Raw genomic sequence first — 24,068 nt, forward strand, 5'->3', positions numbered from 1 at the left:
AGGAGGACTCTCAACCACTGTGCCACCAGGGAAGCCCCAAAACGGGAAGTTTTAAATGAACACTAAGAGCATGCAGACCTTCAAGCTGAAATGGTCTCTTTGCAGCATTTTCTGACTTAGAAATCATTTTTATAGGTAAGTGGCCCCCTTCGGCCCTTCCCTCTCCCTTATAACCATGGATGGCTGTTGTGGTAACATGGACCTTTACAGAATTTTAGAGCTGGAAGATGCTTTGAGGGACCATCTAGTCCACTTCTGTTGCCTGATAATTGACAAAATTCATTCAAGGAGCCGTGGGGGGAAATGACTTTCCCAGGATTACACAACGGCCCCAGACTCTGTTCTTTCTGCTTCTCTGGGCTACCTGGACTTCAGGGAAATGTCTTACTCACTTTCCTTCAAATCTCATTTCGTTGTTGATGGTTGTCTGATGGATTTGTGTCTGAAAAGAGACAGATTTCCAGGAAATATTCTGGTGGGCAGGGTGGGGTGTGTGGACTTCTTGAAGGATTTTAGGTTTATATTTACTGTGTTAGGGGGTTTTGTTAATTTCCTGAAAGAGATGTGACATGTGCTTGTGGATTAAAACAGGCAGATCTTGGGCTTGAAGTCTTCAGTCTTAGCATAAACAGGGAGAGGGTGAGAGAGAGGGGAAACAGGAGAAGGAACAACAGAGCAGGGGTGCAAGGACCGTTCTTTCCCGTTATTTTCCTTTTGGTGGGGGAGACTGAGAAGTAATTTGTGTGAAAGGAAAGCTGTGGTGTTCAGTCTTCCAGAGCAGTCTTTACAGTGCAGCTGGGACATGCTGGCTACCATTAAGGTTCATGCAAAATTGGACTTTTGTACCTTCTCTGAACCTTTTTCCACTGACCCAGCCCAGATGTTGTTCACGGGCCTTCTGACTCCATCCAGGCCTGCCCTTTCCCAGAGGTCCTTTTTTTATTGGAGTGTTGTGGGTATTAATGGTTGGCTGATTAAAGCAACTCACCGTAAGTGTGTTAATGATTACTCAGTTACTTCTTCTGGAGGGTATGTGCATATTCTCACAGAGCTGTTATAGAAATAAGATGAGGTGAACCTTCAATTGGTAGGTTGTAACTATGGAAATACCTGGTAGAAGTTGGAGTGTGATATGTTTTGTAATCCTACCTGCCTAGTGTCCTTACTTTGCAAACCCGAGGGGCTTAGTGGCTCAAAGACGAGCCTTTCTGGAAGAAAGTTGGAGAAGTTTCATCACTATCAAGAATACGTGGAAATGGTGCTCAACATCACTAATTATCAGGGAAATGCAGATCGAAACCACAGTAAGATATCATCTCAAACCTGTTAGAATGGCTGTTATCATAAAGACAAGAAATAATAACTGTTGGTGACGATGTGGAGAAAAGAGAACCCTTGTGCACTGTTGGTGGGAATGTAAATTGATGCAGCCACTATGGAAAACAGTATGGAGGTTCCCCCCAAAATTAAAAACAGAACTGCCATATGATCTAGCAATTCCATGTATGAGAGTATATCCAAAGGAAATGAAATCAGTATCTCCAAGAGATATCTGCACCCCCATGTTCTTTGTAGCATTTTTGACAATAGCCAAGACACAGAAACAACCTAAATGTCTACTGACATATAAATAAAGAAGATGGGATATATATATATATATATGCATGTTATTCAGCCATAAAAAGGAAGGAAATCCTGCCATTTGTGACAACATGGGTAAACCTTGAGGGCATTATGCTAAGTGAAATAAGTCAGACAGAGGGGGACAAATACTGTGTGATCTCACTTATATGTGGAATCTAAAAAAAAAAGAAAGAAAAAAAACCCCACCTGAACTCAAAGATACAGAGAACAGATTGGTGATTATAGGGGCAGGGTGTTGGGGGTGGGGTAGATGGATGAAGGTGGTCAAAAGCTACAAAAATAAATCCCGGAGAGTTAACGCACAGCATGGTGACTCTAGTTATCAATACTGTATTGTGTATTTGAAAGTTGATAGGAGAGTAGATCTTGAAATTCTTATCACAAGAAAAAAAATTGTAAGTGTGTGTGGTGATGGATGGTAACTAAACTTTTTATTGTGGTAATCATTTGTAGTACATACATATATCAATTATTTGTGTTGTACACTTAAAACTAATGTAATGTTAATGTTAATGTTAATGTTGATTACATCTCAAAAAAAAGAATATGTCAAGGATATCTGTTAGTTGAACCGTACAGTAACTATTAAACTTGTGAACGTCCCTTGAGACTTTCTTCTTTAAAAGTTGTTTTGTACTAAAACTACTGAAATACATATTTTTATTTATTATAAAAAACAACTTCTTAATTTAATAATTCTGTTTGTTTTTATCTTTATTTTTTTTCGGTACACGGGCCTCTCACTGTTGTGGCCTCTCCCGTTGCGGAGCACAGGCTCCAGGCGCGCAGGCTCAGCGGCGATGGCTCACGGGCCCAGCCGCTCCGTGGCATGTGGGATCCTCCCGGACCGGGGCACAGACCCGTGTCCCCTGCATCGGCAGGCGGACTCTCAACCACTGCGCCACCAGGGAAGCCCCAATTCTGTTTATTTTAAATCATCTTTTCTTTAGAAGTGTTTTATTCATTTTCCCAGTGAGTAAAAATAAGTTCAACTCATTAAAAACAGAATATGTTTTCCTCGATTCATGAAATATTTATATGTTATGATGAGGGTGTAGATTAGGGTTTTTATTCTTTATCATCATATCCCTTCCTTTTTTGCCCATGGACCCCCGTTGGTAGTTTGGTGAATCCAGACAAATTTTTTTTTTAGTTTTAAATTTTTTTTTAATTTTGGGAATTTTTTTAAATTGGAGTATAGTTTTTTTTCTTTTTAAAGCGCATATGGGTTTCACGTTATATTTCTTTTTTAAAAAAATTAATTAATTAAATTTTGGCTGCGTTGGGTCTTTATTCTGCACGCGGGCTTTTTCTAGTTGCGGTGAGTGGGGGCTACTCTTTGTGGTGCGTGGGCTTCTCATTGCGGTGGCTTCTCTTTGTTGTGGATCACGGGCTCTAGGCCCGTGGGCTTCAGTAGTTACTGCACGTGGGCTCAGTAGTTGTGGCTCGCGGGCTCTAGAGTGCAGGCCCAGTAGTTGTGGTGCACTGGGCTTAGTTGCTCTGCGGTATGTGGGATCTTCCCGGACCAGGGCTCGAACCTGTGTCCCCTGCACTGGCAGGTGGATTCTTAAACACTGCACCACCAGGGACGTCCCTATTGGAATATAGTTGATTTACAATGTTGTGTTAGTTTCAGGTGTACAGCAAAGTAAATCAGTTATACATATACACATATCCACTCATTTTTAGATTCTTTTCCCATATAGGCCATTACGGAGTATTCAGAGGAGTTCCCTGTGCTATACAGTAGGTCCTTATTAGTTATCTATTTTATATATAATAGTGTGTATATATCAATCCCAATCTCCCAGTTTATTCCCTCCCTTATTTCCCCCCTGGTAACCATAAGTTTGTTTTCTACATCTGTGACTCTGTTTCTGTTTTGTAAATAAGTTCATGTGTACAATTTTTTTAGATTCCACATATAAGTGATATGATATGAGATTTGTGTTAAGAGTAATTTTACAGAGACGACAACTTGACGTGGAAATAACTCTTTGTTGTGTGCCCCCCCCCGCCCCCAGGCCAGGAACTGTACTGGGCATGGTCCACAAAACTGATGAACACTCAGCGTTGGTGGCCGGCCTCTGCAGTGTGTAGACTAGTAGAAGAAACAGATACCAAACTGCAGAATATACAAAGAGTTGCTTCATAGCTTAGGGGATAAATGTCCTGCAGGGCTGTGATAGTGCGTCATGAGGGCGCTTCACGAGGCCTGGGCTGGGCTCCAGTGGTGAGGGAAGGCCTCCTTAAGGAAGCCAGATTTAAGTCAACACTCGGGTGTTGGCTGAGGGTGGAGCTTGGCCCATGGAAAGCCTGAATGAGGGCAGTGATTGGGAATGAAATGAGCAGAGGGCTGTGCGTTGAGGTTGGCAAAAAGACGCAGTTTGTATTTCACTCGGTAGTGTTTGTACTCCTGCTTGGAGTTTACCTTTTAGCTTGACAACATGTATTATTTAGTGTATTAATGGCTAGATCTCTAAAAGCTTTAGAGATTAGTTTAGAGTATATAGGTTGAAAAATTGATTGTAAAATTTATGAGAACAAGCTCTCTGGCAAGAGCTGGACACTTAAGGACGTTTTTTCTCGTTTAATTCCTAAACATTATTCCTCACCCACGTTTTCATTTGGCACAAATGTAAGAAAAAACTAAGAAGCGCTAGGCTCTTCTGTGTTTGTAGAAATGCATATACCTTCCTTACCTGGCTATTCCTAAGTAGGTAAGTGTTGTCGCACGTCTGGAGTTTAAGGCGACAGGCTCCACAGCCTGGCAGAGGCTCAGATGGCATAGAAGGGGATTGGGCTGTGTTACGGGGCAGGAATGCAACCATTCTGGTCGGGCCAGTTGGGGAGGCACTCCTCTCGCCACGATTCCCACACTGTTTGGCCCTGTATTAAAATTTGACTCCAGCAAAGCACACTCTCCAGCCGAGGGGTACACATATCTTTGTGACTTCAGAAGGCATGCACGGCTGGTTTGTGAACCTGAACTACCTTTGGAGGACGTGCTGAGCCAGCAAGAAATGGAAGTGGCAACCATGTCTACACATGGGGACGGCAAAGGGTCACAGGCAGGTAAAGAAGGCTCACTTAGAATGTTATGGTTCCTTAAACTTTTGTGCATTGGTCGTAGAAAGGAAACCTCGGAATGACTCAGTGAGCCAAGAATTAGTGTGAAAATGACTGAGCAACAGATTCTAAATAATTTTGTCCTATGGGTGACCTTGGCATTTTTAAAAAAACATTTTCTTGTAAAAATATTATGAAAGAAGTTAGTTCCGTATAAAGAATCTTACAGTGTGAGTCATTAGCGATATTTTGGAAATAGGATCTGCTCCGCTTGCTAGTTGTAGATCTTCCGGAACAGGACAGAGCCACTGTCAGCCTTTGGGCCTAATACCTGGCCTGGCACTTCACGCATGCTTATGGATTGTGAATGGATTGGAGCCCATATCTAATGGCACTCTGAAAATTATTCCATCACTTCTCTGTGATGCTGGAAGATTTGTCCCAAAGTGTTTGTTGTATGGAAATCATATGGGGTTAGAAATCGTCTTGCCCTCCCCCCCAGACTATAAATGGGTTAATCAGCTGTAACGGTGGTGCTGTTCCAAACCTCCTAGGCTGAGTAATGAGTTGGCACTGGTGGCCCTTCTGTGTTCATTTGTCCATTTCTGTCTCGGTTTGTTCCCTCACTCACTTGTTATTTATTGCGTGTCTGCTGGTGCCGAATTCCGGGATAGACTACTGGGAAACAGAGACAAATAAAGCAAGACCTCTGCTTAGCGGCTTTTGAACAAGCAATTCAGTGCCGGGTGTTAGGGGGTGTAATAGTGGCAAGTACTAGGTGTGGTGAGATCACGGATTAGGAGGAATTCATTTCTGGAGTTTTATTCTTCCCTGGAGAGTCAAGGCATGTTTCCCAGAGGAGGAACCTGCGGGATGGCAGAGGAGAGTGTGCAAGGGAGGGATTCCAGGCCGAGGGGAAAGTGTGTGTCAGGGAAAAGGCATGTTGGGCAAATTGCTTGGTGAGATGCCGCTTTGCGTCCGTGTTTATAACTTAGCCTCCTCTATCGTTGCCCATCGCCTCGGCAGTGGCCAGCGTGCTGCTCCGCAGACCACCTCTTCGCAGACTCTTCCTCTGCCTGGAATACCTCCCCTAGCTCTTGGCTAGCCCCGTCTACTACAATTGGGCATCGGATTAAATTGCACCTCTTCTGAGGTGTCTGCCCTGACTACCAATCTGAAGTAGATTCGTCCTGTTATTCCTACCAGCCGTCCTGTTGCTTGCTTCAGCACACTTGTTACAATGCTAATTGCTTTGTTTAATTTGTTGCTAAGTGGTCCCCAGACTCAGGGCAGGGACCAGGATTTTCACCAGTGTGCCCATAGTGCTTTGCACAACACCTGACCTGTAGGGATGATAGACCCTTGCAGATGAATGAATGGATGAATGAATGACTGAAAAGGCCTCACTTGAAAACCAATGATATTTGTAATTGACTTCCTATTCCAGTTTATTCCTTGAAGTTTGAGGTAATTCTTAACTAGGCACTTAGGATCTCAGTGAAGAATTTCATTCGAGACCTTTGGGTGTTTGTTACCTTGAGGTAAAAGAAAACGGGAGTTTACTCAGGATCTTGGAAGGAGTGACTCGAAAAATCTAAGGATTCTTTAAATTGAATATACAGGGATGAGAGAAATTCTACTCAGAATACTTAGGCTGTAAACAAAAGAGAAATTCATGAATTTAAAGAAAATTGAATGAAATGTGTCATTAAATCAAGTCATACTTTATAGTCATTTTATAAAATTATTTATTACACTACATTTTTATTTGTACTGCTTTGTTCTCTGATATGTCCTGATAATTTTGATGATTTATTCTTATCTGTGCTCTGAAACCTTTTTCTTTTCTTTTCTTTTTTTTTTTTTCGGTACGCGGGCCTCTCACTGTTGTGGCCTCTCCCACAACAGTGCGGAGCACAGGCTCCGGACACGCAGGCTCAGCGACCATGGCTCACGGGCCCAGCCGCTCCGCAGCATGTGGGATCTTCCCGGACCGGGACACAAACCCGTGTCCCCTGCATCGGTAGGCGGACTCTCAACCAGTGCGCCACCAGGGAAGCCCTGAAACCTTATTTTTATAATTAATATCATTATCATTGTTTAAGCCCCTTATATAAATCAGTGATGTTCTCATACTGATAATTATTCTTTTTATTTAATACAGTATTCATATAACGTTCTCCATCTGTGGACTCAATTTTATTGCCATTTTCCTCTACTTTTTCTGTCAGTTTTTATTGCTCATAAAATGGCTTCATTTCTGGTTCATCTTACCCACATTCATATTTTTCTTATACAGGTCACATATAGCACAAGATATTTTCCATAACATATTGTCAGCAGATTATTTTCATTGTGTTGAAAGATTATACAACAAAATTTATTTTGTAAATTCTGTAGCGATGGCAGGTGGAAACTGTTAGGTGAAATGGCATATTGAATGAAAGGAAAATCCAAAAGTTGATTGCTCAAATGATTATGATTGTTTTTCCCCATTTGGTCTTCTCCAAATGAGAATTCCCTGCGTAGATCTGTTAATCCTAAGGGATGGCAGACAGGGTTTCTCAGCTTTAGCCAGGGGATGGGTGGTTGGCACTTCCTGATATGTTTCTTTCTTTTTTTTTTAATTTATTTTTTATACAGCAGGTTCTTATTAGTTATCTATTATATATATATTAGTATATACATGTCAATCCCAATCTCCCAGTTCATCACACCACCACCAACACTCCCCACCACTTTCCCCCGTGGTGTTCTCTACATCTGTGTCTCGATTTCTGCCCTGCAAACTGGTTCATCTGTACCAATTTTCTAGGTTCCACATATATGCGTTAATATACGACATTTGATTTTCTCTTTCTGACTTACTTCACTCTGCATGACAGTCTCTCGGTCCATCCATGTCCCTACTAAGATCCAATTTCGTTCCTTTTTGTATACATGTACCACGTCTTCTTTATACATTCATCTGTCGTTGGGCATTTAGGTTGCTTCCATGACCTGACTATTGTAAATAGTGCTGCAGTGAACATTGGGGTGCATGTGTCTTTTTGAATTATGGTTTTCTCTGGGTATATGCCCGGTAGTGGGATTGCTGGGTCATATGGTAATTCTATTTTTAGTTTTTTAAGGGACCTCCATACTGTTCTCCATAGTGGCTGTATCAGTTTACATTCCCACCAACAGTGCAAGAGGGTTCCCTTTTCTCCACACCCTCTCCAGCATTTGTTGTTTGTAGATTTTCTGATGGTGCCCGTTCTAACCGGTTGTGAGGTGATACCTCATTGTAGTTTTGATTTGTATTTCTCTAATAATTAGTGATGTTGAGCAGCTTTTCATGTGCTTCTTGGCCATCTGCATGTCTTCTTTGGAGAAATGTTTGTCTAGGTCTTCTGCCCATTTTTGGATGGGGTTGCTTGTTTTTTTAATATTGAGCTGCATGGGCTGTTTATATATTTTGGAGATTAATCCTTCATCTGTTGATTTGTTTGCAAATATTTTCTCCCATTCTGAGGGTTGTCTTTTCATTTTGTTTATAGTTTCCTTTGCTGTGCAAAAGCTTTTAAGTTTCGTTAGGTCCCATTTGTTTATTTTTGTTTTTAATTTTCATTTCTCTAGGAGGTGAGTCAAAAAGAATCTTGCTGTGATTTATGTCATACAGAGTTCTACCTATGTTTTCCTCTAAGAGTTTTGTAGTGTCTGGCCTTATATTTAGGTGTTTAATCCATTTTGAGTTTATTTTTGTGTATGGTGTTAGGGAGTGTTCTAATTTCATTCTTTTACATGTAGCTGTCCAGTTTTCCCAGCACCACTTATTGAAGAGACTGTCTTTTCTCCATTGTATACCCTTGCCTCCTTTGTCATAGATTAGTTGACCATAGGTGGGTGGGTTTACCTCTGGGCTTTCTATCCTCTTCCATTGATCTATATTTCTGTTTTTGTGCCAATACCATATTGTCTTGATTACTGTAGCTTTGTAGTATAATCTGAAGTCAAGGAGTCTGATTCCTCCAGCTCCGTTTTTTTCCCTCAAGACTGCTTTGGCTATTTGGGGTGTTTTGTGTCTCCATACAAATTTTAATATTTTTTGTTCTAGTTCTGTAAAAAATGCCATTGGTAATTTGATAGGGATTGCATTGAAACCGTAGATTCCTTTGGGTAGTATAGTCATTTTCACAATCCTGATATGTTTCTATTTGCGATCGCTCTTGCTCTTGGCTTCTGATTCCAGCCTTTTGTTCCCTTCTTGGAGAAACGGGGAAAAATACACTTACATACTCTTTTGAGGGTAAGATTTTGGTTATCTTTATTTGTGAAGGCAACTTTTAATTTACCTGCTTGTTTCATTCGTTCATCCAATAAATGTTTATTGCCCACCTACTCCATATGAGGCACTATGCTACTCACTAGCACTAAAAAATGTTTTATTATGACCAACATTTAAATTATTTTCGAGTAAAGTGTTTTAAGGCGAGGACAGTGTGAAAGAAGTCTCGTGTCAGCAGAGAAATATTTTGTGTACTGTCTAGTAAATTTCTATTTTTTTCAAAATTGCTACTGGCTAGGAAATGATGATGGCTTCCACTTCTGACAGCACTGCTAACGTTGGCTTGCTGTGCTTGCGCCCTTTGTGCTGCGGAGGCGAGAGGCGTTTGGAGAGTCTTAATTTCACCGGAACGCTGCACCTGTTGCTGGCTAGTCTTGCATGTGAAATCCAGAACCTAGAGTCATTTGCTTTCATTTCCTTTTCCTGCCCCCTCTTTCCGGCGTGGAGGGGCTCAGTTTAGTAACTCATATGAAAAGTAACCACCTTGTTCCTTCGCGGCTATGGTTTTAATGCCCTCGGGAGTGGAAGTGTCAGGGCCTTTTGTCATTCTGTTGTGGAAAGAGGTATCTGAGTGGCCTCAAGATCCTGACGCTTGTGTTTGTGCCAGAGGTTGGGACTGGGGTGGGGTGCAGCTGCTTTGGCTACTTGATACCTGGAAGCTGATTGCTGTTGAGGAACATGTACTTCCTCTTGCTTTCATATGGTTTTTGGCTATGACTGTGAGGAAGAGAGGAAGTATTATATAGTATTGTTTACTCTCAGAAAAATAACTTTGAAACCTCTGGGCTTCACGTTGGTTCAGGCAGTGCTGTTGACAGCCAGCAAGCTGCTTCTAGAAGGCCCACAATGGGATGGGAGGAAAGACCTTGGGGCAGGGAGTTGGTTCAGAGGTTCAGAACACCCACGGCATGAATATGGTGTTTTATTTGGTGTCATGAAACCTTAGTTACCTCACGTTTCAAACAGGACTTGAGGTATCGACGCAGCTTAACTTGTAAGACGTTTGCAGGCATCCATGAAAATAAATGTGAAAGAACTTTAAAGTTCAGAGGTCCCTAAAATTGGTCAGTTTTTACTGACCAAATTACATACTGAGGTTCCAATAGAAACACTGGTAGTTCCAGCCCTCTGCTGGAACTTGGCAACCTCTGGGAAGTCATTTTTAGTGCGGTATTCCTAATTTAAAACCAAGTTTGTTCTATTGGCTCTGTTTATAAATCTTTTATAGATAGACAGATTTACTCATGGACGTTCTCTGGAGGAGAAAGATTTTATGGAAAGTGGAGCTTTGTGTGAAATGGTACATAAATGGTCCCGACCTGCAAACTGTGGAATAGCTTGCTTACCATCAGGCACGGCCCTGGAATAAGGGCCTGGCTTTCTTCTCCTCTTCTTTCTGGATCACCGTTGTTTTCACTTTTGTACCTTCTGGTACTGTTTCCAAGTTCCACCATCCCACCTTCCTCCCTGTTCTCTGTCACTTCTTAGAATATGTTAATAACAGGCTGTTGGTGCATTTCTTGCCTTTGCCGTGTTCGGTCCCCCCTTGTTTGGTAGCCGCTGCCCTCTCCTTTCCCCTTTTGCAGGCCCCAGCCTATCTCAGGGGCTGATCCCTGAGGCAGTGACAGTGAGCACCACACACACCCTCTGCAGCACTGGTGTTGCCTCACTCTGCTGGCCTGGGGACTGGTTCTCGTCTGCACTGCATGGAACAGAGTAGGCGCTCAGTAAACAAATCAGTTAGCTGACTGGCTCCCACAGAACCAAAGCCCAGGAATCTTGTTCCTAAGTTGCATGGCTCATAAATTCTTGACCGATAACCCTTACTTGCATTCTCTGTTCCTCCCCTGGTTATTGCTTGGAAACTGTTTCCTCCTAGAAATCCTGGAACTGAAATACTCGAGGTCATCTCCTTGGCATTGGTTCTGCCTCGTTATTGCCTGGATCCTTCATTTTCTCCCTATTCCCAGTCCTCAGCTGTCACAAGTAGATGATTATGTCTCATTCCCTTGGCCATGACACATGGGAGTGGGGTGGGTGTGCCCGTCAGTAGGCAGGACTATCTTTGTGTGGTTTCAGCTGCAGGCTGAAATACAGATGACTCACGCAAGTTAATACCCATAACTAATGAGTGGCCAACACCTTCAGATTTGCATAAGGGCCTAAGAGCTCCACAGGAAACATTGAATTGAGATTGTCACTGCAGGTGACCAAGGAACAAAGTGTTATGGATGGCACATCTGGATTCATAGGCTGTTGTGCCCTATGGGACTCCTAGGTCAGTTCTCCCACTAGCTGTTTTTACTGCTAACAGCAAAGAATAGTCCCCATGTTTCTTTTCTTCACACCTTCCCATGAAGCTTGAGTGTTCTGGAACCTTCTAGGAACTAGAGAAGTTTCCCTCACAATGGCAGCAGATGTACTTCAAGAAAACTCACTGGCTGATCTTTGCTCCACAGCCCTGCAGCTTGCCAATGAGATTGCCTCTACTTTTACAGCACTTCCATTTCCAAATTAATCCTTCTTTTACATTCCCAAAAGCACCCTTCTCACTTGGTCAGAGCTCTCTAGTCCCTTTCTGTAATGCTGCAGTCTGCCCCAGAACTGCTATTTTTTAATCTAATTAATTAATTTATTTTTGGCTGCGCTGGGTTTTTGTTGCTGTGCGTGGGCTTTCTCTAGTTGCGGCGAGCAGGGGCTTCTCTTCATTGCGGTGCATGGGCTTCTCATTGCAGTGGCTTCTCTTTGTTGTGGAGCACGGGCTCTAGGTGCATGGGCTTCAGTAGTTGTGGCATGCGGGCTCAGTAGTTGTGGCTCGTGGGCTCTAGAGCGCAGGCTCAGTAGTTGTGGCACGTGGGCTTAGTTGCTCCACAGCATGTCAGATCTTCCCAGACCAGGGCCTGAACCCGTGTCCCCTGCATTGGCAGGCAGATTCTTAACCACTGCACCACCAGGGAAGTCCCCAGAACTGCTATTTTTGATTTTGGTTGTATCATAGACCGTGGCACCTCCTTTCTGCATCAGGCGGACTTGTTGTGTAAGCTCTTTGGGTGTGAGAGACGCCCAGGGTTCCTCACACTGTCCTGGTCCACTCTTACTTTTACTCTGATGTCTTCCACATCAGCTCGTGTCTCTTCTTTCAGTAAATGCTCCTTAAGTCCTTACAGTGTTCCAGGCTCCATGCTAAAGGATGACAATACAAAGGTAAATGAGAAATGACAACACTTATTTTTCACCTGATTGATAAAAACAGAACATTTAGAAAATTCAGGAAAATTACTCCCTTTCTCTTTCCTTTTTGGTAATGTTTTTAAAATTCTCTTTCTTTGTAAAGCATCTGAGTTTTATTCATCTCTTTTGATGTCTCCTTAAACAACTATTCCTGCTCCCTGAAGAACCATGGTGATAACCTTCCTTCCTTCTGCTAGAGTGAGGTGTTTGCGACCTGAGTGGCTGTCCCAGGGACCCCTGTCTTAAGCAGTAGGCACTGCAGGGTTCCAGGGCCCCGGCAGATTGGATACTGGCTTTTTCAGAGCAGTGGCATCACTCGGCATCCATGCAGTGTTGGCTTGTTCTACCACGATTGCTGTCTGCCACCGGATACCTCACCTCTGTCGGTTCCAGGCAGTTGTCACTTCTGTTTGGAAGCAACACTGCCAGTGAGAAACCTGCCATGTGTGCACGTGCGTGCGCACACACACACACACACACACTCACACACTCTGTTGTGAGAGGAGGGCCACCCTGGGAGGGAACCCTCCTCCCCTCTCTTGGTGTAGGAAGAGCACAGGTATACCTACTACCTCTCTCTACCCCCCTCATTATGGGATTTGGTGGTGGTGTTCTTTACCTCTTACTCTCACTGCTTTTTTGCACTTTTCCTGAGATAATTGTAAGAAAGGTTATAATTTTATCTTGAAATACAATGTCTAGGAACTTTTCTTTTAATTCATCATTCCAAGTAAGTGTCTTTGCACCTTAGCAAACAAAACTAAAATACTGAAAATATGATTTCTTTCCTCTTTCATTGGCATGCTCCTTAATGTCTGCATTGGAGATCAGCCTTTGTGTGGTTGGGATAAATTCTAAACTCTCTGATGGTGGGGATTTTTGTGTAGCTCACTCTAACATAATTTTGTTGGTTATAATGTCACTTAATTCCATTAGTATACTAATATGGAAACAAAGGCATGGTTTCAGATTTTATTTATATCTTTGTGCTTTGGAAAAACAGTCTCATGAGAAATCATTCAGCCCATTAAATACCATCTTTGATGTTACTTTTTTGAGTTTGCTTGTTTTTAGAAAAGTTTTCCTGGCTTTTGCTCTTTGTAATTGCAACAGTAGCATAGCAAGTATTTTTAGACATGTTTTGTTAGAATCATGTGAAAAATCTTTTTCATGCCAACATGTTGGATTTTGTTAGTAATCTTTAACGTGATCAAGAACTAAGGTAGAATTTCTTAACTAGAAAAGAATGAGTTAAAAAAAATCCCAATACGTTCTTTGATGATTGGAGAAGCTATATTCTATATTTTTACTTAGGTGAAAATATTCAAGAGATTGAATTAAATGGCAGCTTCTTGAGGACAGAGACTATGCCTTTTTCATCTTTGTATTCTTCTTGGGTGTAGCACTGTTAGAGTCAGAGGAGTTGGCTCAGTTGGTGGAAGCCTTGTGAGCTTCATGAAGAAGATTAGACTCCAACCTCCTTCCTTGCATGGGAAATCTTTAAGGATTTTGAAGCTAGAGAGTTGCAAGTACTTTAGAAAGATCAATCTGGAGGCTCTGTGGGAGGGTGAATTGGAGTAAAGAGAGCCTGGAGGCAGAGGCAACATAGGAGGTGAAAGAGGATGTGGTGTGAAGGTGGGTGGGAGGTGCATGAGGCCACGGATTTCATAGGTACAGGTCTACACTCCCTCATCTGCAGTTGTAATAGCTAAAAACAGCTCTAAAAACTGAAAGGTATTTTCTTTGTAATTCATTTGATAGTAAAACCTGAGCTTGACCCGAGCTCATTTGATGGCAAAATTGGACCTGAAGGGTTTGGATGCTTTTAAAATCTTTACTTATCCCACTCACCTCATAAAATACACATATTTACTGCAGAAGTATTAGTGTGTTTGACTAGGGGAAATTGCCCTGGATCTCGCTATTTTTGTTTTAATGTAATGAATAGCCTATGTGCAGTGTAACTTTTCTCAAACGGGAGAAGTTCTGACTTGGCAACACATCTGGTCTAAGGGTTTTGTACAAGGGATTGTGAAACTCCATTTGACCTGTGTTTACAAGATAAGACTCACAGGTTAGGTATGAAGAGCATTGTGGAGGAAATAAACATTTCTAGCCTGGAAGACTCAATGGTTAATGATGAAACTACCTCATCAACATTAAAGAAAACAGCTCTTTTGGGGGGATCAGAAACATTCATTAGTGAATGAAAGGATACATTTTTGAAGTGTTGCTTGTGTGCAGGATCTGGGATTGAATCACGAACCAGAAAAAGGGAACAATTGGAGAAATTTGAATAAGATCTCTAGAGTAGTTCACTGTACTGCATCAGTGCTAATTTTTTGGTTTCGATAATGGTATTCTGGTTATGTAAGATGATAACATTTGGGGAAGCTGGGTGAAGGGAATATGAAAACTCTATTTTTACAACTTTTTGGGTAAATCTAAAATTATTTCAAGTTTTAAAAAATGAGGGAGAAAGTTGCTTGTCAAACCAAGAAATGGTATCATCCATGCTCCCTTTAAGTAGAGAATATCTGTTAGCAGGAATATAGTTTTCTTAGAAATTTTGAACTCTAAAAATGCAAGTTGAGTAGACTTTCAAAGTCAGGTCTCTACCCCCTTCCCATTTTTTTTTAAGGACGACCTTGTTTTTACAGAAGATTAATGGAAAACATTTTGATCCAAGAAAAAGGCTTGATCCTAGCTTATGTGCATACAGAAGAGTTACAACATGAAGCCAGTTGTGTCTGGACAGTTCATGGGAAGTGTTGTAACTTGTATTCCCTCATATTTGGTTTCTCTGGTGTTGGAGGGTATGGTTTATCTCTGGCTTTTGTCTGCTGCTCTGCAGGTTTAGGTGTAGGTTCAGTAGTTAGGACGGACAGTTGTAATAAGATGTTCAAAGCCCAGAGGGTTTGTAGATAATAGAGGGAATGAAGAAAATGTCTGCCTTTAATGGTCAAGGTTGGCTGACCTGGGCTTGGCTGTGCTGATGTGCCCGGTGTATGTCTCCCCAGTGGAAGGAGGATTAGTCTTGAATGCCTCTGCTTCACTCTCTCACTTCCACACCACCTCCTGTAGTTTCAGCTGATTTGTTCTGTAATTCTGCAGTCCACTCCTTTCTTCCCTTTTGGATGAGAGTAAACCTAGGCTGGCAGCCAGTTGCTGTTGAGCTATAATAGAGCTAGTGGTATGTACAAAATTTGATTACTGCTGTCAACACCAGATTGAATAAGAAAGTGCGTACCCTAGACAGATACTTGCAACTTAAATGGTCTATTGATTTCACAAGAACTAGAAATGAGGCCACCATGTAATCTAGCAGAAGAAGGGGTCAGTGGATAGGCGTTACAGAGTAGTTTTTAAAAGTGTGCTTCTTTTAGATCTTTTTGGAAGAACTTTCAGATAACTTTGATAAACTGATTGTTGCTTCTGATTTTCTTCAAGTCCAGTGTTTGCAGAAACTCCATTGTAGGCTTGGTACTTGTTTTTGTTCAGTGGTTTGCCTTTCCTGTGTAGAATCTAGTTTAGAAATTGTACTGGGTGATACACACCATATTTGCTCCTGAACTATGATGACATTTCCACTTAGCTTAATATGAATGTTTTAGAAATTTCCCACAGTGGAAAGTTCTATTTGACATAGGAAGGTTCAGCGGTCAGTTTCATAGTCAGCTGTATGCCAAGAAATAACAAAAACAATGGATTATACAGTGCAGCCTTGGGACATGGAAAATTTCTTAGAAGATGAATGATCATATTATTAATACAGCTTGTAAGGCCTCAGGCCTTATATTGAAAAATAAGGGAAAAAGTTATTTTTCGTTTTTAATGTCTTTATTGGAGTATAATTGCTTTACACTGGTGTGTTAGTTTCTGCTGTATAACAAAGTGAATCAGCTGTGCGTATACATATATCCCCATATCCCCACCCTCTTGCGTCTCCCTTCCACCCTCCCTATCCCACCCCTCTAGGTGGTCACAAAGCACCAAGCCGATCTCCCTGTGCTATGTAGTTGCTTCCCACTAGCTATGGATTTTACATTTGGTAGTGTATATATGTCCATGCCACTCTCTCACTTCGTCCCAGCTTACCCTTCCCCCTCCCTGTGTCCTCAAGTTCATTCTCTATGTCTGAATCTTTATTATTGTCCTGCCCCTAGGTTCTTCAGAACCTTTTTTTTTTTTTAGATTCTATATGTATGTGTTAGCAAACGGTATTCGTTTTTCTCTTTCTGACTTACTTCACTCTGTACGACAGTCTCTAGGTCCATCCACCTCACTACAAATAACTCAGTTTTGTTTCTTTTTATGGCTGAGTATTATTCCATTGTATATATGTGTCACATCTTCTTTATCCATTCATCTGTCGATGGACACTTAGGTTGCTTCCATGTCCTGGCTATTGTAAATAGAGCTGCAATGAACATTTTGGTACATGACTCTTTTTGAATTATGGTTTTCTCAGGGTTTATGCTCAGTAGTGGGATTGCTGGGTCGTATGGTAGTTCTGTTTTTAGTTTTTTGAGGAACCTCCATACTGTTCTTCATAGTGGCTGTATCAATTTACATTCCCACCAACAGTGCATGCAAGAGGGTTCCCTTTTCTCCACACCCTCTCTAGCATTTATTGTTTGTAGATGGAAAAAGTTGTTTTTTAAAGCGTGTAGCCTTTTTGTATTTTCTTTCCTATGCTTTATGTAGATTTTATTCTGTTTAATTTTTTTAAGGGATTAAAAAATTAAAATCCTAAAATAGAATGTTTTAGGAAAGAGATAATTAACATCATTGTACATGAATTTGTTCAAACACGTGGTGGGGTGGTGGTGGTGGTTGAAAAATGAGAAATTAGATTGAGTTAGAATAGATAATCCCTTTGAATTAGAAAATATGTTAATATGAGTTAGATTGGATTAGATTTTTTGAATTTCAAATTAGATAATCTCTTTGAATTTTATTGGATAATCCCTTTGAATTAGATAATCCCTTTGAATTAGAGAATAGTTACTATCCTTCTCCCAATATCACACTTTTTAGAGAAAAGGGGAAAATGTTGCTAGTGTCTAGATCCTGACATGTCCCTCTTGGCTTCCTTAAAATTTTGCGATATCCTCAATCTTAAATTAAATCTGGTCTAAAATTTCTTCCTGTAAATAATTATGGTTATTCACTTATAAAAGGCTGCTTTAATTGAGACTGTTTCTATTTAGGAAGAAGACAAATACAGAAAGACAGGTGGAAACCACCGATTTATAAATTATTAAAGTGTCATATTTTCATTGAGAATTTAATTGTCTTGTAAGTTTTCATAAGCAGACCTTGGGTAGGGGAAGAAGAGCCAACTGCTTTAGCAGCCTCTTGCTAGAGATATAATCTGAAGGCCAGCAGTATTTAGCAGGTATATTATACCAGATTAAAATGTTGAAATTCTTTCACACCTATTGGAAAATTGCCACTGGTAAAACTAGATACCTTCAAGATCTTGCTTCAGCACTGTAGCCAGTATCCATTTGGATTAAGTGGTACCCATGTCTTACTGGTTGTTGTGTATTTTGAGTATTTAGCCCTGCCTATGTAAGTGGAGACATTTTGGGGATACTGATGCAAATTGGGCTTTGATAACCATCAGGGAAATGTATATCAAACCACAATGAGATGTCACTTCATACCTACTAGGGTGGCTATAATAAAAAAAACAGATAACAATATGAGTTGGCGAGGATGGAGAGAATTGGAACCTTCATGAATTGCTAGTGGGAATGTAAGATGGTGCAGCCACTTTGGCAGTTTTTCCAAAGGTTAACCACAGTTATTATATGATCCAGCAATGCTACTCCTGGGTATATATACTCCAGAGAAATGAAAACATAGGTCAACATAAAAACTTGTACATGAATGCTCATAGTGGCATTATTCATATTAGCCAAAAGGTAGAAACAACCCAAATGTCCATCAACTGATAAGTGAATAAATAAAATGTAGCATATTCATTCAATGCAAGATTATTCAGCCTAAAAAGAAATGACATACTGACATACGACAACATGAATGAAACTTTGAAAACATTATGCTAAGTGAAAGAAGTCAGTCATAAAAGACCACATATTCTACGATTTCATTTATGTGATGTGCTCAGGACAGGCAAATCTATAGAGACTGAAATTAAATTTTCATGGTTGACTAAGGCTGGCGGGTAGGGAGAGAAAATGAAGAATGAGTGCTTTTTGGGGTGATGAAAATGTTCTAAAATTGATTGTGGTGATGGAAACACAACTCTGAAAATATACTAATAACCACTGAATTATACACCTTAAATGTGTTAATTGCATACTATGTGAATTATATCTCAACAAAGCTGTTACAAAGAAAAAAGAACTGGGCTTTGACTATGTGCTATAATCTGTATCACTGTGCTTTTCATTGTCTCTGTCTTCACAACAATCCCAGAGACAGGTGAGGTCCCTACTCCCATTTTACAGATTTGGAGATTGAGGCTTAGAGAGAGTATTTTGCCATTCATATAGCTTCTAGTCTAGAAAAATACCGAGATAAGGAGGAGGAGAGTGGGGCGAGTACTGACTGGTTCTCTTTTCTGTATCTCAGCCAGTAGCAGGAAGAGAGATGCCTTCTGATTTAAATCTGTGTGTATCCTGAAAAGGGTACATATTTTATGAAAATCTTTGCTTATAAGTAGAAAGTTTCTATTTCAAAGCAAGAGAGAAAATAGAGTTAAACAGGAATAAGAAAGCAGATGAGGCAATGTGGGTAATGATATTCCTTGCTTGTTGTATGTGTGTGGATGACATCTTCATAAATGATATAGCAAAAGAGCAAGGCAAATACACAAGATAGAATAGGCTGGAAAATATGAATCAAAACTGTTACCTCTCATCTTATTATTCTGTGTGGTTGAGTTTATTTTTTCCATAATAGCAATCTCTAAGGAATGAAGAAGAAATCCTTTTGAATTTCACTTTTCCCAAGGTGTATATGCATATTAAAGTGAAATAACAAGTCTGATTTATTCTTTGAAGTATAGTTAATATGTAACGAAACTCTTCAGCCCAGTTGTCTACTCAGGGCAAACGCCTCTGTTTATATTCATAGTGGGTAAGGAGGTGGGTGGAGGTGCCCTTTACCAGCTGACACTGTCAAAAACAGGAAGCAAAGTTATAATCTCTTTGTAGTAGATCAGAAACCTTCAAAGGCTCTTAGCTGTGACAATTAAGAAAACAACAACAAAAAATGACGTAAGGAATTTTCACTAACTGCTAAGTGTGACTTCCTGTCTGGTATTTAGAGGAGATTCAGTTAGGTTTAGTCAGATCCTCTCATGGGAAAAATAAAAGCCACCCCAAAACAGGACATCCCAGTGTGCAGTTCGCAGGCTGCTTTTGTTAAAATCCACTTCCTCTGCATCTTTTTCCTCCTCACTTAAGCAAATGTAGGTGATGAGTGGCCCGGCGGCCACCGCATCTCGTTGGAAAAAGTGCAGATTTGATTTGCCATGGCAAGTAGCTCGCCAGGCCAGCAAACATCTACCAGGTAAGTTTGTCAACTTGCATGACTCCCAGCCCTCCCGCCCGTGAGGTTATGAAAAGAGGACATCAGCAAAGACAGGGCTCTCTCAGTCACTTACTGAAGCCAGTGTGTTAAGTAACGGCCAGCCGGTGATGGGAACAGCCCGGCCTTTTCTTCCTGACGCCACATCTGTTGTAGACTCTGAATAGTCGAGACCAGCGCTGTGGGCTTCATCCTTCGCTTCAGCATGCGATTGTTTTCCAGTTCTTGGCTTCTTAGGAAAAAGCACTCAAGGGGCCATACCTTTGTTGAGACAAATGTCCTTCATGTATTTTCAAACTAGCTTATTGTGTATTGACTGTTTACTGTGCTGTAGAGAAAGTTTCCTTTATGCTGTTGTATGATGATAGCTTACTGTGCTGACTAAAAATGTATTTTACTTTTAAAAATAGTTTGGAGCTGATTAAGGGGAGGATCAGACATTTGTACTTTTGAGGGGGCTGTAAAATGGAGGAGTTTTGCTTTAAGGCAGTCTTGTTCGGAAGAAATGCAGACACAGAACTTCACGTTGGATTGGTCATTGTCACTGGAGTTTACTTCCAGGGTGACCTAGTTTTTCTAATGGGTTCAGATGTCCATATCTTGTTTAATCTATATGTTTGTGTACTGGCCATGTAAGTTTTCTGAAGAAAAAAAAAACTCAAGTGATACGTAATATTTGACCTTATGTATCATGCTTGAATATTGTTACTATGGGACAACTTTTAGGCTGGTTAGAATTTTTAAAAAATAGTTTTCTTTCCTTTGGAATTACTCTTTCCCTCTTAATGTTTTCCTTCCTAACTCCATATGAACGATGTGGTAAATGCTGGTAGGCATCCTCTCTCTGGAGCACATTTCAACTAAAATGCTTGGAGCGAGCAGCCCATATTTTCTTTGCAAATTTGGTTTCTTGGCCAAGTGTCATAGGAAATCAGTGTGCTCTAATTCTCTTTTTTGGCTATTACTTTTCTTTCTTATTTAAAGATCAATGTGGTCTCAACAGAGAATTAAAATACCTCTCAGGAACTGAATTAAAACCCCACGTGCAGGAGCAGCATTGCAGCCTGTGGCCTTTCAAAGGTCTCTTGACTCTCACTTAATCCTCTTTCTTTCCCCGGCATGAATAGTCTTCTTCGTCTGCCAGTCTGCATGTTACTGTCTTGCTACAGAGGGTCTCAGGTAACTATAGTGGTTGAAGTCAGAAGATAATTAGAAGAAAAAAAATACAAACAAACCTTTAAATATTAAGCACACTTTTAAGTGAGTACACTGCAGCTTTAAATATGAATTCTGGTTCATTCAGATAGCATTCTTTCCTGCCCTGTGATCAGTCCAATGGCTTTAAGAAAATAGAAAGCATTTAAAAAAATTTTTTTTAAAATTTTTTTTTAGAAAGCATTTTTTAAAAAAAATAAATAATTCAGGGCATTCTATTTTAATAAAAATAGAAAGTCAGTATTACATGATTTCAGATTCTACAAGGGCCTAGATGCTCTTCTTATTGGCTGTTATTAAGTTACTATTTTCTTGTATCTGCAGGGTAGATCTCTTTAGTGATCTTGTTATAAAGATATAAAAAAGAGTACATGTTTATGGATGGCATATTCCATTACAACAGTGGCCTTTTTTGGTCTTCAAAGCAGTCTCCATAATAGATTAAACTTTGGGGTGAATCCTTTATTTACAGACCTCAAGTAAGCTGGAAAGAGTGAAACCATAAGTGTTTTGCATTAAACTCTTGACCATACAGGGGCTGATGTTTCAAATGACTGTTGCAGAACCTAACGGGAATAATAAAACAAGTAATAAAATGGAATAAATTAAAATACGTATTTGTTCAAAATTAGCCTTTCAGTGTTATTTTTTGAAATTGCCCTTTGTTGTCTTCTAAAATGTGGAACTCTAATTTAGCACATTTGCCTCTCAGCTATCCGTTGAGATATAACAAGGGAAAACTGAAATCTGAGTATCTATATCTCTCTATCTTTGATATAGAATCTTTATATTTTAAAATATTTACTTTTCCTTTACTTAATCTTGATATCTGTGTACAAATGACCAAATGTTACAAATAATCTAATTGAAGGAGAACAAAGTTTAAAAAAAAAAAGGCTTGGGCTTCCCTGGTGGCGCAGTGGTTGAGAGTCCACCTGCCAATGCAGGGGACACGGGTTCGTGCCCCGGTCCGGAAAGATCCCACATGTCGCGGAGCGGCTGGGCCCGTGAACCATGGCCGCTGAGCCTGCGCGTCCGGAGCCTGTGCTCCGCAACGGGAGAGGCCACGACATTGAGAGGCCCGTGTACCGGAAAAAAAAAAAAAAGCCTTGCAAGTTTGAAATAAAAAATTATTTGGAGTTGTATCCATCTACTAATGCACAGATGATTTAGGTCTAGAAATTGCCCTGCTCAGGAAGCCACATCTGGGAGGCCTTGCTTTTCTTGCCATCTTTCCTGCTTTCTTGTCGGGCTGACAGGACTCTGTGGCAGCTGTTTCCTTTTTAGATAAACGGGTTCAAATATCCTCAACCTCGGTTCCACGGTAGCATCACCAGTGTGCTGGAGCCCCACGCTCAGAAACCTGACATAAATAAACCGAGGCCTTGACTTTGTAGCTGTTAAAGAAACTATCCAAGTGATTGTGACATGGATTCAAGATGGAGGTGCGCAGGGGAGAGTTAGTGGTTCCCTACCGGACTGAGAGCTCCAGAGGAGGGGCAAGAAGGAAGCTTTGTCAGCGCTGTACCTCAGCACCGAACCCGTGCCTGTTAGCAGCGGAGTCTCCGTCTCTGCTTGCGGAATGGTTAGATGAACAGGTTCCCCTGAGCAGCACGAGGCTGGATGAGGGCTGGACCTGCTCGTTTCCGGTTTGCGCTGACGGAGGGGCGTGCGTTATATGAGACGGTGGCGCGTCTGAAGATGAGCTGTCATCAGGAAGAAGCTCTTGGAAGAGATCACAGGGGAGTAGGCTGGCTCAGGGCACGCTGAGCAGACCTCTCTGAAGAGACAGGGCTCCTGGTTGGTGGCGTCTTCATGAAGCAAGGCAGGTGGAGAACTTCGGAATAAGAATTTCCTCAGGGGCTGAGGTGTCTGTGTGTGTGAATGTGGAGGTGGGGTCAGTTGGGGACACTGCAGAGAGGTTGCTCCAAAGGTTCTTGGTGCCAAAGTTAGTTTGAAAGGAAGGGGTGTGATTATCTTTGCCAGATATTAGTGGCTGCCTCACCCGCCTGTTGACTCTATGAGAATAAAGGAACACGTCATTTAGAGTGATCAGAGTGCAGGGAGGTTTGTCTGGGAGAATTTCTCAGGGCTTGTGAATTTTTAGCTGATCTTAATGTTTATAAAGAAAATGAGTTGGTGCTTAGGCAGACCAGGTGGAATGTAATTTGCAGAGGCTTGAGAGAAAAAAAAAATTGTTCAGTTGGGCGAAGGGTAGACGGAGTGACTTGTTTGAAACAGAAGAATTTGGGGCCAGGGAAATGAGAAGTGTGATTAACATGGTACTGAAGAAGTGTCTGCGGGGGGGGGACCTGGGTCCCAGTTCCCCCTACTACTGACTGTGTAAGACACTGAACTTCTTAGACTGGTCTCCCAACCAGTCGTACCCCTGAGGGGATTGTGGTCAGGATGAATGATGTAACATATTTTAAAGCACCTTGCAAGCAATAGTAAGAGTTCCAGGTAAATAAAAGGAATAATAAGTTCTGTAAAAATTATAAAAATATAGTCAGTTGATAAAGAGCTTTGCCTGCAGTGCAGGAATGGGTAATCAAATATGATGTTTGTGTGGTACTTAAAATATATTTAAGTATATTAAGTATATTTAAAATATATTTAAGCTGAAGCTGTGCACTCTGTCATCTTTTTAGTTGTGTTTTTCCTTGGCATTACTTGAAAGGTATGATTGTGACACGGATCCTGGTTTCATGTTTCACTTGGGTTCTTTGACCCTAGTTAGAGGGCACCAGGTGCTTTCTATTCTGACCATTTGCAAATTCAGGGTTTGGTTGGAAGGCCACCGAAAGGACTGGTGTGAGAATTAGATAGGATCTGGACTCAGTGACTCCCTTGCCCCTGCCCCAATATTTTGACCTTGATTTGAACAGTTCAGTGAACTGGCAGCTCAAGTAGTTTTTCCCCGCTGAACTAGAACTTTAATTGTTTGGCAGAGGAAGATGAGTCATAGCCCAGTCCTACCATTGTGACAAAGTGAAATTTTAGTCCAGGGCTAAAG

General features: G+C 41.1%; 1 protein-coding gene across 7 annotated transcripts in view; it reads left to right on the top strand.

The window, feature by feature from the left end:
* UTRN (utrophin) overlaps positions 1–24,068 on the top strand; it is a 525,852-nt gene that overhangs the window by 46,877 nt on the left and 454,907 nt on the right. For 2 of the 7 annotated variants that reach the window (XM_081250828.1, XM_081250829.1), the window contains exon 1: positions 19,640–19,819. The exons of the other annotated variants lie outside the window; for them this stretch is intronic. In XM_081250828.1, the coding sequence (XP_081106954.1) occupies positions 19,726–19,819 (94 nt within the window). In that variant the 5' untranslated portion in view covers positions 19,640–19,725. Of the gene's footprint in view, positions 1–19,639; positions 19,820–24,068 lie in introns of those variants that run through there. 7 annotated transcript variants of the gene reach the window in all.

Source organism: Mesoplodon bidens, assembly GCF_964165515.1.
Source record: "Mesoplodon bidens genome assembly, chromosome: 12".
NCBI lineage: Eukaryota > Metazoa > Chordata > Mammalia > Artiodactyla > Ziphiidae > Mesoplodon > Mesoplodon bidens.